Below are 14,487 nucleotides of genomic sequence, written 5' to 3'. Positions count from 1 at the left end.
GCAAGTCAAGGTTTTCATTGGTGTGGCAATTGTGAAGATAATTTTGGTTCTCCGTTTTTGTGTATTTTTATGTTTGATGAACTATCGGGCAAATCTGAACCTTAAAGTCTCCATCTGTCTTTTAATTCAGGCTGAGCCGTTTTCACAATGACAATATGAAAAGATCAGGAGTTTCTGGCTAATTGTCAATTCAGTTTTTACTATTATTGAATGTGTGAAAATCATTTAGTGATTACTGTGAGCTGGTCTGGATCAAAATGACCTTAACCCATGCACATCCATCACTTTAACCTCATTCCCCCACAGATGCCTCACTTTGCCTGCTGATTGGCATCTCCCAGACAAGTAATCACATTTCAGACTCTTAACCTGAGACACAAGTAGATTGACTCTTTAGAGCTTCTCACTGACACATGCTGTACATGTAGGTTGATAGATTAAGGAGCACTTAGAGGGCTTGTGACTAAAGTTATTTAGCTTAGTAGCGGAATGGATTAACATACCCGCTACCCTTTTTATATTTAAAAAATGGTATTAATGTTTTAAATACATATATAGTACGTATATCATTTTCTTCGAATTGTGCTCTTCCTGTCTTTTTGACATAATGTTATATGGAAAAGAAGCATGGCAAAACCTTGTTTTGCTATGTTTGAAAATGATGATTCACAATAAAAAACATTTGAAACATAACCACTATGCTTTAAGATATAACATTCTATGGATGTTCAGCTCTTTACATGTCATAAACACAATTTCTAAACTGACCTGTGCTCCTCCAACCACCACGGTAGATATCAATCCATTAGACTTTATTCTTGAGTCATTTCTCACCGCTGACATTTGTATTGCTCTCAAGCGTCCCAGTGGATTCACACTTCCCCGCAATCTTGTTAGAGAAACCATTTTATGGGAAATGTCGGTGGTATTTGATTACTGCTCATTGCTCTCCTTGTATGTCTCTTGGCCGTCTCCTCCTGTATCTATCATGCTGAACACATCAGGTTGAAAGACAAATGAAATCATATACTGTATATATACTATGTATATATACGTATATATATGAAATATTTAGATTCTCCAAACGTGCAGTTTTATATCTAATACTGCAGATTTTTAAGAGCAGATGTCAATGTTTCATGAAATAGGCTACTGTTCAGTGAAAAGCCTGAGTTGATAGAAGACATTTATTGAACTGAATGTCTGTAATACATTGATAGAAATGGGCGTAGTTTGTAATGTTTCTCATTACTGTGTTTTTTTTTTTTTGCTATGAAAGGGTTTTGTTTCTTTTCATTCTTAGAAAATAAACACATGGTGTTACACAGTGGTTTTGCTGCAAGACATGTCACGTGAAAGAGAAACAATTGTCGCACAGTTGGGGTACATCAAGGTTTGAGATGATATATGAGCTGAATCCACTGCACAGGCTGAGACTCTGAGGCAACCAGCTGTCCTTCAGGTGATGTCCTCTGTCACTGGTTCTCTGTCAGTTTATTTCCACTAACAACAGCATAGCAACTGCTGGCAGCCCATAACTGAGCTGTTGCAGACACCTGAGGATCCACTCAGTCAGCTGATGGAGGACTCCACACCTTTATCCAGCGAGGACTGAGGCAACTGTGACCACTTTACAGTGGTACACCGTCTGACAGGTCTGAATGGTTTGAGCCGTAGCTGCTGATGTAGCTGAGCTCCGTGGGAATGGGCACCTTGGGCTCTTTGATAATCTGTGAACAACAGATATCCTTCACTTAGTGAGCCAGATTGCACTCTACCAGGGACCTGAAACTGCTGCAGCTAAATGGAATTCAGCCATCATTGATTTTACCATTTATTTCTGTGAAAAAGACGCATACAGTAGGCTTCTCAAAATATGGTGAATCTTTCTTGAGAGTCCTGGTGTCTCTGCATTATCACTCAAGAACTAATTTAGAATTTATTGACAGTTTGGTAAAATGATGTTCCTTAGTGAAACAAAATGTGTTTAGTAACTAGCATAGTGACCACCAAGTTGGTAACTATGCAATTAATAATAATAAAAAAAAAACATTATATTATATAGCTGTTAGTTTTGGTCTTAAAAAATGCAGCATTGTCTACTTTATAGACCTTGACTTAGAGGTATTTATATGAGTTGAGGTTGAATATATGATGCCTTTTACTCACCTCATCAAACTTTCTCTCACTGTAGACTTCATTCTTGTCAATAAACGTCAGCATGATCCAGTCACAGATAATAGTACACTAGAGGGGTGACATGAAAAGGAAAAAACACTTTGTGGTGTAAAGAGCCACAGCGTTCAATTCAAAGTCTCAAGAAAAAAAATGAATGTAGCAATTACTCACAATCCCAACTGAAGTCATTGCAGTCACCGTGCTGATGATGGTTGGGATGGGACTGAATTTACCAGCCTGAAAAAGAAATGACATGCGAATAATATAATGACATCCACAGTAGGTTGAAATCGTAGTGATGATGATGGAGTATCCACTTACATGTCCGTGAACTATGACATCTAGACGGATGCCGTAGGCCTTGATGAGCGTCCGAGACTCTACCCCACCCTTACTGTAATATTTGGCAAACCTGGAAAATTACACAGAAATTACAAGGGTTAAGGCTGAGAAATTTACCACAAGCTAAAGTGACAAAAGCAGTTTCAAATGCTGAACAAAATAGTCAGTGTTGGAGCTCACCTGTAATAGTAACCAGAGCTGGCCTGGTCCTTTCGGAGATCAAGGCGACGGAAGGAATATGTAGGTTTACAATGGGAAGGATCCAGGTCCAGGTTACACTTCCAGTTAATGAAAACCCCTATCACTCCTCCCTATCACAAAGTATGTCATTTTTAACACATCCATCCTTAAAATATCATAGAGACAGTATGTGTTGTTCAAAATAAGATATGTATGGTTAAAGGAAGACATCTTTCACTCACAGTCTTGCAGAGCTCACCGAAATTCTCCCTGGCTTGATCTGCGATGTAGCCCAAACGGAAGTTTGGACAGTAGGCCTCTTTCTCCTCATTATAATGACACTTACTGAGGTATTTCTGCATGTCCCGTTTGTTTGAAGCATCTTTGATATTTCCCCTGCCAAAGGCAAGAACAGAAGTTTCAGTAGCTCTTCTAAAGCCCATACTTTGGCTTCAGTGTGTGTGTGTGTGTGTGTGTGTGTGTGTGTGTGTGTGTGTGTGTGTGTGTGTGTGTGTGTGTGTGTGTGTGTGTGTGTGTGTGGGTACTCTACCTCAACACTTTAAATCTGGGGAAGTGGATAGAGTTCCTGATGAACACTGTGAAATTGATGGCCTCCACTAATGCTGGTTCTCTGTTGAAGACACAACATCAGAGTAATCTTACACCTTCAGTGTGTTTCAGATAAATATGTGCAATATGTTGCACACCTAATAATCCGTCCTTGGTTCTAACTATCGTTTATAGCAGTGGTTCCCAACCTTTTTGGCTTGCGGCCCCTTAGACACGAAGCTCCGTCTGCTTGTGTCCCTTCATCACAAGTTGCATATGATGGCCAATTCAACCAAAGACAGATTTTTTCGAAGATGTAAAAACATCCAGTAATCCACAGTCAAAAAACTAAGACTAGAAAATGTTAAAAAAAACTAAATATAATTTTGTTAAGCAGAAAAATGTTTCTTCTGATTTCCTATTCTGTTAATCATCTCACAACCCCTCAGGTTGAAGTCTTTTTTTTATGTGTAATCACTATAATTAAATGTTTTGTCCAATACTGTTTTTCACAGTTTCCCATTTGCTTCCAGTAAATCTTCAAAGGCCAACTGCTCTCTTTATTAGACGTGTGTTTAGCTCACCTACTTGCATAATGACGCAAGAGAAATCTCTTGTATAATACAGTATTTATTTAGCTTTGTCCAGACCCCCACTATGCCTGGTTTTAGAGTTGGCATAGTGTTCACAAAGTTTTTCTTTTAGATGATCCAAATTAACCTGACTTGAACTTGCAAACTTGAGGGCGATTATCCATCATCTGCCTTACCGTACTACAGCATACTCCTCAATAGGACACCAGGTTTGGACCTCACAGGTTTTGAAGGTGTGGTTGTAGTACTGAACACATCTGCCGGTCCTTCTGCCTGAAAGTGTTTAAAACAGACACAAACTGTGGAAAATACACACCAATGAAGCTTGAAGAAAGATTTCGTAAGGAATGAAACAGTACCATGGCCATCAAAGTTGACCTCTCCCTGGACACAGTCTGAGTCTCTCGTACAGTTGGCATTGGCAACGTTGAAATACTGAAGTGGAATAAAACAGATTATAGCATTGTCTGTTCTTGCATACTAGCAGATCTTGTTGTTGAGAAAGCTTCTGTTGACCTCTCACCTCAGCGCAGGTTCCTTGCCTCTGATCATAAGTAACTTCTCGTCTCAATATTGTGCTAATCACACCACCACCCTGTGAAGAAAATGCCAACAAAACACTATTTGCCAGCGGGGTTTACTCCGGTGTGAAGACATAATGATGCTGACAGAGTACAGGAGGTGAGACTTCCTTGATTGTATTGCAGCATTTGTTCTGGACTCACCTCTGATGGTCGAGCGTACTCCACAGTGTCCAAGATATCATCTCCATGAACTGCTGTGCCTTTCATGAGCGTGTAAACTGAGCTCTCTGGACGGGTTTCACTCTCTTGGTAGGCTTTCTGACTTATGAAGACATACCTTCAGGATGGTAGAACAGACAGATGCAATATCACATTTTCTGTTATGACATTGATTTATATTGGAGGTATCAGATTACCCTGGATCTGTTCAGCCCTCTTTGCTGAAGCCAAGACAAGAAGAAAAGATGACGCACTTCGGTCATAAAACTGAAGACATGTAATCTGAGAAATAGTTTAAGATTTGAAACAATAAGATGAATAATAATATCTTCACAAAATCAAAGTCTATGAAAACTGCTCTCCTCAGTTCAAACTACATGTCTATTAATGGACAGAGAGAGTCAATAGACATCTAACCCATCTACTGTGTCTCCATCAATTATGCTGTTTATTTGTTTCTAGTTAATTGCAAATAAAAAGTATTTCCTCAATGTTTTTTCAATCATTATATACTCATTTGCACACACTGGCAAACAATCAATTTTATACTTTACTTCTTTACCTTTTTCTGGTAAAAAAAAACGCATTAAAACTAATACATGGCACATGTGATAACAAAATATGGAGATATATTTTCTCTTTAGCACATACAGTGGGCAGGCAAGTACACAAATATGAAGCTTACCAGATGAAATAGGTGATGACAAGAAACTGAACACTTCTGTATATAACTCCAAGAGTTGTGTTTTTAACCACCATCACCTTTGGTGTCTCATAGTCCCAGAAACCAAGAAAATACTCCTTTATAAAGTCACGTAGCCCCATGATGAACTTGTGAAATATTTCACACATATCCTGAGATGTCCTTGTCCTTGTGAAGTCAAATAATTTCTCTCTGATTCTGTCTCTCTGTATCTAGCTTTATATTCAACTCTCACGATTTTCTTTCTCACTCTCTACTGCTCAGCTCCAGTCTGCATCTCTCTCAAGCATCTCTGGCACCAACCACAGAGAGGGAGGGGTTCAGCTGTGGTTAAATCATGCATTTTATTTCATGTCAATTTACTCTAGCTGTATGGTGTTTTAAGTGTTTCAGACTTAAAATCTGAACAAAGTTCATCTACAGTTCTGCACATGAACTTATTTGGTAGATATTTTAAACAACTATCTCTGTTTTTTCTGACAGGTTGAACATATTGTATTATATTGTTCTCTGCCATGTCTGTATTGTGTTACAATTGCATTAAAATAAAACCTTATTTTGGAGGCACTAGTGTATACAAGCTAGATGTAACAGCGTTGTTGAGCATAGCTGTTAGTCAAGTCAAGTTTATTGATATATACTAAAAAAAGGATGTTTGTGTGCACTGTGCAATAATATACAACACAAGTTTGAAGAGCAAAGGCGAGAAATTGAGCTTTGATTTTGTTTTTTTATACAGGCGGACGAACGATCACCATCTGGGTCCTCCTCCACCGACTTCTCCGCGCATGTCAAAGACACGTGCATCTGCTGCTGATCATAGCGAGCGTTGTGTTCGCCTCTTAACCGCTTAATTCATTGACAATTACATTTACCTAAACGTGTGTAAAGGGTTACATATCCTTTGTAAATGGGTGGTCTTCAAAAGAAAAAGGTAAGAGTTGACGTCGTGCTAATGTCAGGCTCAGGCACGTTAACTCCCAATAGTTACCTGGCTAGCTAGTTAGCTAACGGAGCTAGCTGAAGTTTGTTTTTCTGAAACAGTAAAATCTGTTGGGTGCAGATTAGCGTTTTTAGGTCAAAGTATCTACTTAACCTGACTATGAATGAAAGTCTATGATTTATGTGGAATTGAATTTGGTCATCTGCCCTTGTTTTCCAGTATGAGAGGGGCTCTGCCACCAACTACATCACCAGAAACAAAGCTCGCAAGAAGTTACAGCTGAGCCTCCCAGACTTCAGGTAACGTTAACTGTGTTGTTGATTGTAATAGGATTTGGCGATATGTACTGTGTGAAATATTAAGATGTTTGTTAGATTTTATCCATCCCATTTATATCAAGGGGAGACAAAATAACAAACAGCTCTCAGTATAACGCAATACAATTCAACAGCACTATAAACGGCATCCTCAGAATTGTTAATAAAGATGAGTTAACACCCCTCTAAGGCAGCAAAACACAACATACTTCACGAAGGTAGAATGTATTGCAGCCGAAGCTATTGAACTGGAACTGGATGTAGGCTAAACTTACAATTTGTACGTTTTTTAAGATGTTATTGAAAACTGACTCTGATAGCCTTTTCTGATTCTGACAAAATAAACAGATGGAGTCTTTTTGTTTTGAAGCTAATCCTGTGAATTGCCATAAAACAGTCCTGTTCACTGATTTGCAACTTTGTCTGCAATCTCCTTACAACCAGAAATATTAGGGGATTTCTACCTCTACCTTGTATAAACAGATATTAGTAGAAAACTGCACTTTAAAATCTGTCATTCTTTTTTTTTTAGTGGTGCCTTGTTTATATTGAATTCAATGTTTAATTTGTTTAATAAAAATGTAATTTGTTTTAAATTTAACAAGCAATTTGTTCTATTTATACTGAAAACAGCAGTAATGCAGAACTGAGTACACTTTAATATGTGTTTATTTATCGTAAGTAATATCGTTATTGCATTATTCAACGTTATCGCACATTTTTCTTATATCGTGCAGCCCTACTCCTTAGCACATAAGATTGTTGAAAATCCGCTCTATATCAAGACACCTGAATGGCAAGACACCCCCAAACAGCAGACATGTCACAGACAAATCATTTCTGATCTCTCTGATTTTTTTTTCTTTTAAGGCGACTGTGCATCCTTAAAGGCATCTACCCTCATGAGCCCAAGCACAAGAAGAAGGTGAACAAGGGATCTACAGCCCCAAGGACCTTCTACCTGCTCAAAGACATCCGCTTTCTGCTGCATGAGCCAATCGTTGGCAAGTTCAGAGAGTACAAGGTATCAAAGGCATATTTTTCATTTTGCTTATGAGCAACGGATTATTCTGAGAAGGATATTAATTGTACCTTGTTAAATTGGTGTCCTGTTGTGGATGAATAACTTCCTCCAAATAGGGCTGAGCGATATGGAGAAAATCAAATATCACGATATTTTTGACCAAATACCTCGATATCGATACCGCAACGATATTGTAGTGTTGACTATTGGTGCTTTCACAAAATATTTACATAATGAGATTTTTGATAAATAATCATCAGTAATGTGAATATAATGACTAAGTGGGTAAAGGCAAATAACAGAACAGTTACAACAGTCTGGTAAGTTCAGAAAATGACATCACTTTACTGTAATGCAGCCTTTAAAAGCAGGAAAAGACAACACTTATGCCATATCACGATATTACGATATCCAAAATCTAAGACAATATCTAGTCTCATATCACGATATCGATATATTGCCCAGCTCTACCTCCAAGATAAAGAAATCAGTCTGTGTCTGAGTATTTTTCTGAAATTTGAAAATGGTCTGTTTTTGCTTTTTTGTAAATGTAATTTGTTGCTTGTTATTACTCGTGACCAGACACCCAGCTCACGGGACGAGATTGGGTTTTAACACTATTTTAAAGAGAACTTCAATGACGAAATATGACTGAAAATAGTCTTATTCAATGGAAAGTCACAAAATGAAAAACGGCACTGTGAAAGGTTTTGCCACAAACCAAATGACTGGCTTCTCTCCTGTATAACCAACAGTTACACCGTTACTTATTCCATATGTATGGTGGAGAGAGTTTCTTCACTCAAAGAACCAAGGTTACAACGAACCCAAGGATTTTTATGGCAGTAGTTCAGACCAGTTGTTTTGAGAGAGAAATAAAGCTTATTTCACGATTGTTTCCCAGTTATAATGCTCTAAAGCACAAATAAATAACCATCAACAGATGATTTTTGTGGAGACGGATGCTCTTTTCTCCTCTGCATTTGATGCAGCAGTAAACCGGTAAGTAGGCTGCTCTAGTATCGATTTAAGACGAGGGGAGAGCTTTTTAATATCATTAAAAGTAAAGTGAGATTTTGCTGTCTGCTTCCAACTATAGAGAGAGAGAGAGAGAGAGAGAGAGAGAGAGAGAGAGAGAGATTTCGCCTCAATTAGAAATCTCATCACGTTTTAATATCACGGGATCTCGTCACTCCTCTACTTGTTATAGGAAAACCTTGTTGTTTCCCTAGGGTGTTTTTTTTTCTTTTTTCTCTGCAGTAATGTTAGAAAATGTGAACTTATGTCAAAATGTTTTTATCTTAACAGGTTTTTGTACGCAAACTTAAGAAGGCTTATGGAAAAACAGAATGGTCTTCTGTGGAGAGACTGAAGGAGAACAAGCCGGCCTATAAACTGGACCACATCATCAAAGAAAGGTGGGACAGTGTTATTCTCCTTACTCAACATAGGAGGGCAGTGTTGAGCTTAACTGACTCCGTGTGGAGTCAAACTAGAGAGTATCGGCAGAAATGATGACAAAATTGTGAGAAACACTGCTAGTATTTAAAAAAATTAAAAGCATGTTTGCATTTTTAGGGAGCTTTTTAATTACTAATGAACTCATTTTATTTAGCTTTTTTTTAATGTGCAAGTTAAAAAAACAACTATTTTTCAACTTTTGTTTTGTCCGTGGTGCTCCTTCTTGCGGCAGGTACCCCTCCTTCATTGATGCTCTCCGTGACATCGACGATGCCCTCTGTATGTGCTTCCTCTTCTCCACCTTCGCCCGAACGGGAAAATGCCACGTTCAGACAATCCAGCTGTGCAGACGCCTCACTGTGGAGTGGATGAACTATGTGATTGCATCCCGTGCTCTCAAAAAGGTGCCACTTCACACTGCACAGCAACCATTTTTGTTTGACATGTGACAAATGACATGTCTTGGGTTCATTGACCTCTGTTCATTAGTGAACTTAACACTTGTCTGTTCGTGGTAGGTTTTCATCTCCATCAAGGGGATATATTACCAAGCTGAGGTGATGGGACAGCTCATTACATGGCTGGTGCCATATCAGTTTTCCCATGATGTAAGTAAATTATGAAATGCAGTTCATAGTGATTATGCTAACCATAAGCAGTTACTTAACTTACTATTATAGGATTACGCTGCAGGGCTCTACAGTGCAAATAAACTTTACACTTGGCTTACTCTTTTGTGTAAATGGCGGCTGTTTAAATGTGTTATCTAACTGCGCTGACGTCTTTGTGTTCTCCAGAGATTATAAACAGTTGGTAACTTGATAAACTCTGTTTTTTGCTCTTTAGCACCCAACAGATGTTGACTACAGAGTAATGGCAACATTCACAGAGTTTTACACCACTCTCCTGGGGTTCATCAACTTCAGGCTCTACCATTCCCTCAACCTGATCTACCCACCAAAGGTATCTTGGACTCTGAAACAATCACAAATGGCCATGTTGTTTTTTAGACGAAAATCTTTAAATTTTCTCTTATTGTGACATATCTTAGTAAGATTCAACTTGTGATGATATGAAGTGATAAACAGTTATGCTGCATGATTACTCTAAGGATGTATTGCTATTTGGTCACCTGTTAGCACACCTGTACTCTGTTAATGTCATCCCTTCTTTTGCAGCTGGACGTCAAAGCAGAGTCTGAGCTGAAGGAAGAGAATGATGATGACTATGCCATGAATTCAGAAAGCTACTTAGAGGTGAGGCTATTTGTCTTGAACCATTTTAACCACTTTCCCTCTTTCATTTTAAAGTGATGATAATATCTAGGGTACCACATATCCTTCTGGACATTATCAAAAATAATATGTAAACTTGTGGTACTGCAAACTATGTAGTTTCTTTAACTGAACTAGTACCTTTGTATCTGGTTATGTAATGATGAGCAAGAGTGCATGTAAATAAAATTAGGAATTGTTGTTCTTAACCTAATGGTTTTTGGCTGTGCAGAAACTGTCAGCTCTGAGTGCTAGTCTGGCGCGGGTGGTTTCCACCGCAGAGGAGGAGGAGGCTGAACTCGACCAGTTTCCTGTTGAAGGGGTAAGAAAATGAGTTCACAAAATATGATTTTGCTCTGTTAAACAACAGTTGATATACTAATTGGTCTCTGAGGGCAGAGGTGAGAGACACAATATGTCCATGGGTGGAGTCGAAGGCTATCGAGGTGTAAGACTGGGGATTATTACAGCTTAATGTTTGGTTGCTAAGGACGTGAGGTTTCTCACATTGGGAAGCTAGTTGTGCCCAGCTGGTATGACATTCTCAACTAGTGGACTTGTATAACCACGTGGACTTTCCAGGAAAACTCTCAGAAACTTCATCTGCATTTCAACAACATGAGCCTAGTTCCCTGATGGGTCTTACACAAGCCTTTAAAACTGCTGCAACTTGTGTACATCAATCTTTCAGACAGAGGGTTTTCACGACGCGTCATCAGACCAGAAGTCGCCATATTGGAGGTACAACAAAGCACAGGCACTGAAGTAGATCCCGAACGCCGTCAAGGAAAATAGTTAATTATTGCCGTGTTTTAGGTTGTACCAATAGGTCAGACCGAGGAAAAACATTTGGAATATTATCGACTTCCAAAAGTTATTAAAAACCAGGAGAGGAATGCCAGAGGTTATCAGAGGAAAGGAGGCGCTTGTGGTTTGCAAAGCTCAACCAGGATCTACGAGGGAAAACTCTCTTGTTCGGTCTTTGAAATGAAAAAAAACAAACAGTTGAGTCACTTGGCTACACCTTGAGTATCGCAACTATATCATACAGTTAAGGTTAGGTTGATTAAAGATGTTATTGCATTACTTACTTTGGCCTTCACAACACAACGGTCGTTAATGACTTGGTACTGCGTCTCCCTCACCCATCCACACACCATCTGGTTATAAACCTCCAAACTTTTGTAGGATTTAAGGTCTTCCGCTGTGTATGGGCTCGGCGAGAAAACCAGGTAGTTGACTATATCGGGATATGCAACTGAAGGAAGAATCACCGGGTCGCCATGGATCCAAGAAGAGGGAGCCAACTTGTAGGGATCTGCACTGCCAGTAAACCATAATTTCTCGAAATATCGTGCCTTTTCTTGTGGTCCAAGTCCTTCCCTATATGCCTTTGCATCTTGGACGCGTTTTGATGAGCTTTTCTGTTGTTTAGACATAAAGTATTAAAGTATCCAACACGCGCAATACTCCATTACTCCATTCAGTTGTTTACACCAAGTGCCTCCAATATGGCCGCGCATCCAGGTTACCACCCAGAACGTGACGTCGGTGAAAACCCTCTATTGTGCAACAGTGATTTCAAAGAACTCAATGACTCAACAAAACAGTGGCTTTTTAATCCTCCAAGCTTTACAAAAATACCAATTCATGTTTACCTTTTTAATGCTTTTCTTCAGGAGGACATGGCCAATATGGAGGCCAGGGAAAAGGAACAGAAACAGGAGGAAGCTCAGAAAAAGCTTTTTGAGGGTCTCAAGTTCTTCCTCAACAGAGAAGTGCCCAGAGAGTCGCTGGCTTTTCTCATCAGGTGAGTGAGAGCTGCTGCAGTGAAACTGACAGAAAAGTCAAAGATCTTTTTAGAAGGAGACCTAAATAAACCATGCGCATACGCCTCAAACTGATGCAAAGCCCCTTTTCTGTCTTTTGTGTGTTGCTGCTGACTTCTAGGTGCTTTGGTGGCGAGGTGTCCTGGGACAAGTCTGTTTGCATCGGCAGCACATACGAGGTGACGGATGAGACCATCACACATCAAATTGTTGACAGACCCAACATCGACAAACAGTATATCAACAGGTAAAGGAATGTTTAACATTTTTTGTCACAACAAATTAGATTTACAGTACATAATACAAATAAATACAAGATGTAAATCTACAAGAAGCTGATTTGGTTGTGCTCCTCTCTTCTTGTACATGGCGATATCCTCTACAATGTCTCCTTTCAGAGTCGTCTTTCGGTTCTCGAAGCAACCCTGTTCATGTTTGAAAGACCTTGTTCTTTCTTTATCCCCCTCTTCATTTCAAATGGTCACGTCATTTCCATCATGCCTGCCAACACCCTCATGCATGTATTTAGCAGAGAGGTAAAACCCTCACCCTAACGGGAGATGCACTGTTTTACTATGATACTATTTGTTTTAGGTACTACATCCAGCCCCAGTGGGTGTATGATTGTGTCAATGCCAAAATCATCCTGCCTGTGGAGGACTACTTCCTTGGAGTGACTCTGCCCCCCCATCTCTCTCCCTTCGTGGAGGAGAAGGACGGAGACTACGTGCCCCCCGAAAAACTAAAGATCATGGCCCTGCAACGAGGAGAAAAACCTGGTACAAAACCCAAGCATTTTCTGTTAACGTCTCATCTTTCACACAGGGCCTTTTTCATGGTTTTACGACAATGTATCAGTGTTTATAATTAGGGTGTATCTTTATTTAGGTCACACGTTTATTACACACAGGTGATTTCTATTCTATTCTATTCTAGTCATAAATTGGGTGTATCATAGTAGGTGGTGGGTGGGTACATGTAACATAAAAAGTTGATATTTGTGATACTTTTAGATCAGTTTAAAGAGATTTGATACTAAAGAATATTTCTTCTATTGATCATAGTAAAAAGAAAATCCTACTTATGTCCCTTGAGAGTTTTTGTTGTAAAATGTAAACATCTAAATGGGTATGCATTGATGCATGATAATTCAGAGACCATGGACACATCATTTATATATATATTTACTTCCATCATAGCCCATGAACAGGAGGAAGAAGAAGAGGAGGATGAGGAGGAGGAAGAGGAAGATGACAACGAAGAAGAGGGAGATGACAGTGAAGAGGCAGAAGAGAAAAATCTGAAGAAGATGGAAGAACAAAGATCCCAGGGCAAAGTAAGAGACTTTTGATGACATTTGATTCCTTTTCCCTGCCATATTTGTCTTGTATTTGTTTCGCTGTTTTTACAAACCGGTGGAACCTTACATCAACTCCTCTTGTCCTTTTAGTCTCTGTCTGTCAAAGTGACAGCTGGGAAAGTGAAGGTAGAAAACCCAGCACGCTTGGAGCAGGAGGAGAAAGCCGAGGAGAAGCGTCTGGCCATCATGATGATGAAGAAAAAGGAAAAGTACCTCTACGACAAGATCATGTTCGGAAAGAAGAGAAAAGTCCGAGAGGTTTGTCCCGTTTTGTTATTGATTGACTATGGCATTCACGTGTAGATAATACTGTTTGTGCAGATAACATTCTTACGTGTTTAACATTGGATTCTTTATTTTCAGTATCAGACATCTTATCTCTTTAAACAGTATTCTATAGCTGCTGTGTGTAGAGTACATTCAAGCCCGGTGGTGACCCCCGGAGTTCACTGACCTCCAAAATGCCTTAACGGCTTTCATTCTCCTCTTACAGGCTAACAAGCTGGCTGCCAAGAGGAAGGCCCATGATGATGCTGAAAAATCAAAGAAAAAGGCCAGGAAATGACTCATCTGATGATCTGTTTGTCAGAGTGACTTTATGTATTTAAATTCTTGAGGTAGAGTGTATTACAGGTTAACATGTCCTAAAACCTGTAAGTGCATTGGAGAGCTCTGTGAGTGAGTTGCATGCACCGTAACGTGGGTGCATTGACCTCTGCGTAGTTTCACGCTGAAATGCAGGATGTTTCATATGCTAATTGTTATAATTAATGTAAAAGTAATTTAGTTACTAATATTAGTTTGCCTTTATGTTTGTATGAACTATTCTACATCACACATTTCTTTCACTTCATTTTAAAATGCTCTGTTTTAAAAAAAAAAAAAAGTATTAAAGTTACAATCGAATATCCGTTTCGTTCTCTTTGGCGGCATCTATGGCGATACGCAGTAATTTCAGTTTCGTTGTCTGTAGTCATTGCTCATTTCTTGT

The 14,487-nt window shown here is 39.2% G+C and overlaps 2 protein-coding genes across 2 annotated transcripts; one reads left to right on the top strand and one right to left on the bottom strand.

Moving 5' to 3' along the window:
• Positions 1-1,232: 1,232 nt before the first annotated feature.
• Positions 1,233-5,579, bottom strand: p2rx2 (purinergic receptor P2X, ligand-gated ion channel, 2). The gene is made up of 12 exons (XM_078250645.1): positions 5,271-5,579; positions 4,568-4,703; positions 4,366-4,437; positions 4,202-4,277; positions 4,019-4,115; positions 3,251-3,331; positions 2,943-3,096; positions 2,701-2,831; positions 2,500-2,590; positions 2,350-2,415; positions 2,170-2,247; positions 1,233-1,730 (listed from the first exon to the last, which is right to left on the bottom strand). Exons 1-12 carry the CDS (start codon positions 5,435-5,437, stop codon positions 1,632-1,634), a joined length of 1,248 nt encoding a protein of 415 aa, XP_078106771.1. The 5' UTR covers positions 5,438-5,579; the 3' UTR covers positions 1,233-1,631.
• A 482-nt stretch (positions 5,580-6,061) lies between these two features.
• On the top strand, positions 6,062-14,402 carry pes (pescadillo). The gene is made up of 15 exons (XM_078250640.1): positions 6,062-6,222; positions 6,451-6,530; positions 7,419-7,572; positions 8,881-8,990; positions 9,266-9,437; positions 9,552-9,641; positions 9,880-9,996; positions 10,212-10,289; positions 10,540-10,629; positions 11,987-12,117; positions 12,258-12,383; positions 12,731-12,915; positions 13,336-13,472; positions 13,587-13,754; positions 13,990-14,402. The coding sequence occupies exons 1-15, from the start codon at positions 6,199-6,201 to the stop codon at positions 14,059-14,061; spliced, it is 1,734 nt and encodes a 577-aa protein (XP_078106766.1). The 5' UTR covers positions 6,062-6,198; the 3' UTR covers positions 14,062-14,402.
• Positions 14,403-14,487: the final 85 nt, after the last annotated feature.

This window comes from Sander vitreus, chromosome 5, assembly GCF_031162955.1.
Source record: "Sander vitreus isolate 19-12246 chromosome 5, sanVit1, whole genome shotgun sequence".
In the NCBI taxonomy this organism is placed as follows: Eukaryota; Metazoa; Chordata; class Actinopteri; order Perciformes; family Percidae; genus Sander; species Sander vitreus.
The sequence above is the reverse complement of the archived record's forward strand: the minus strand, read 5'-3'. Positions and strand labels throughout refer to the sequence as shown.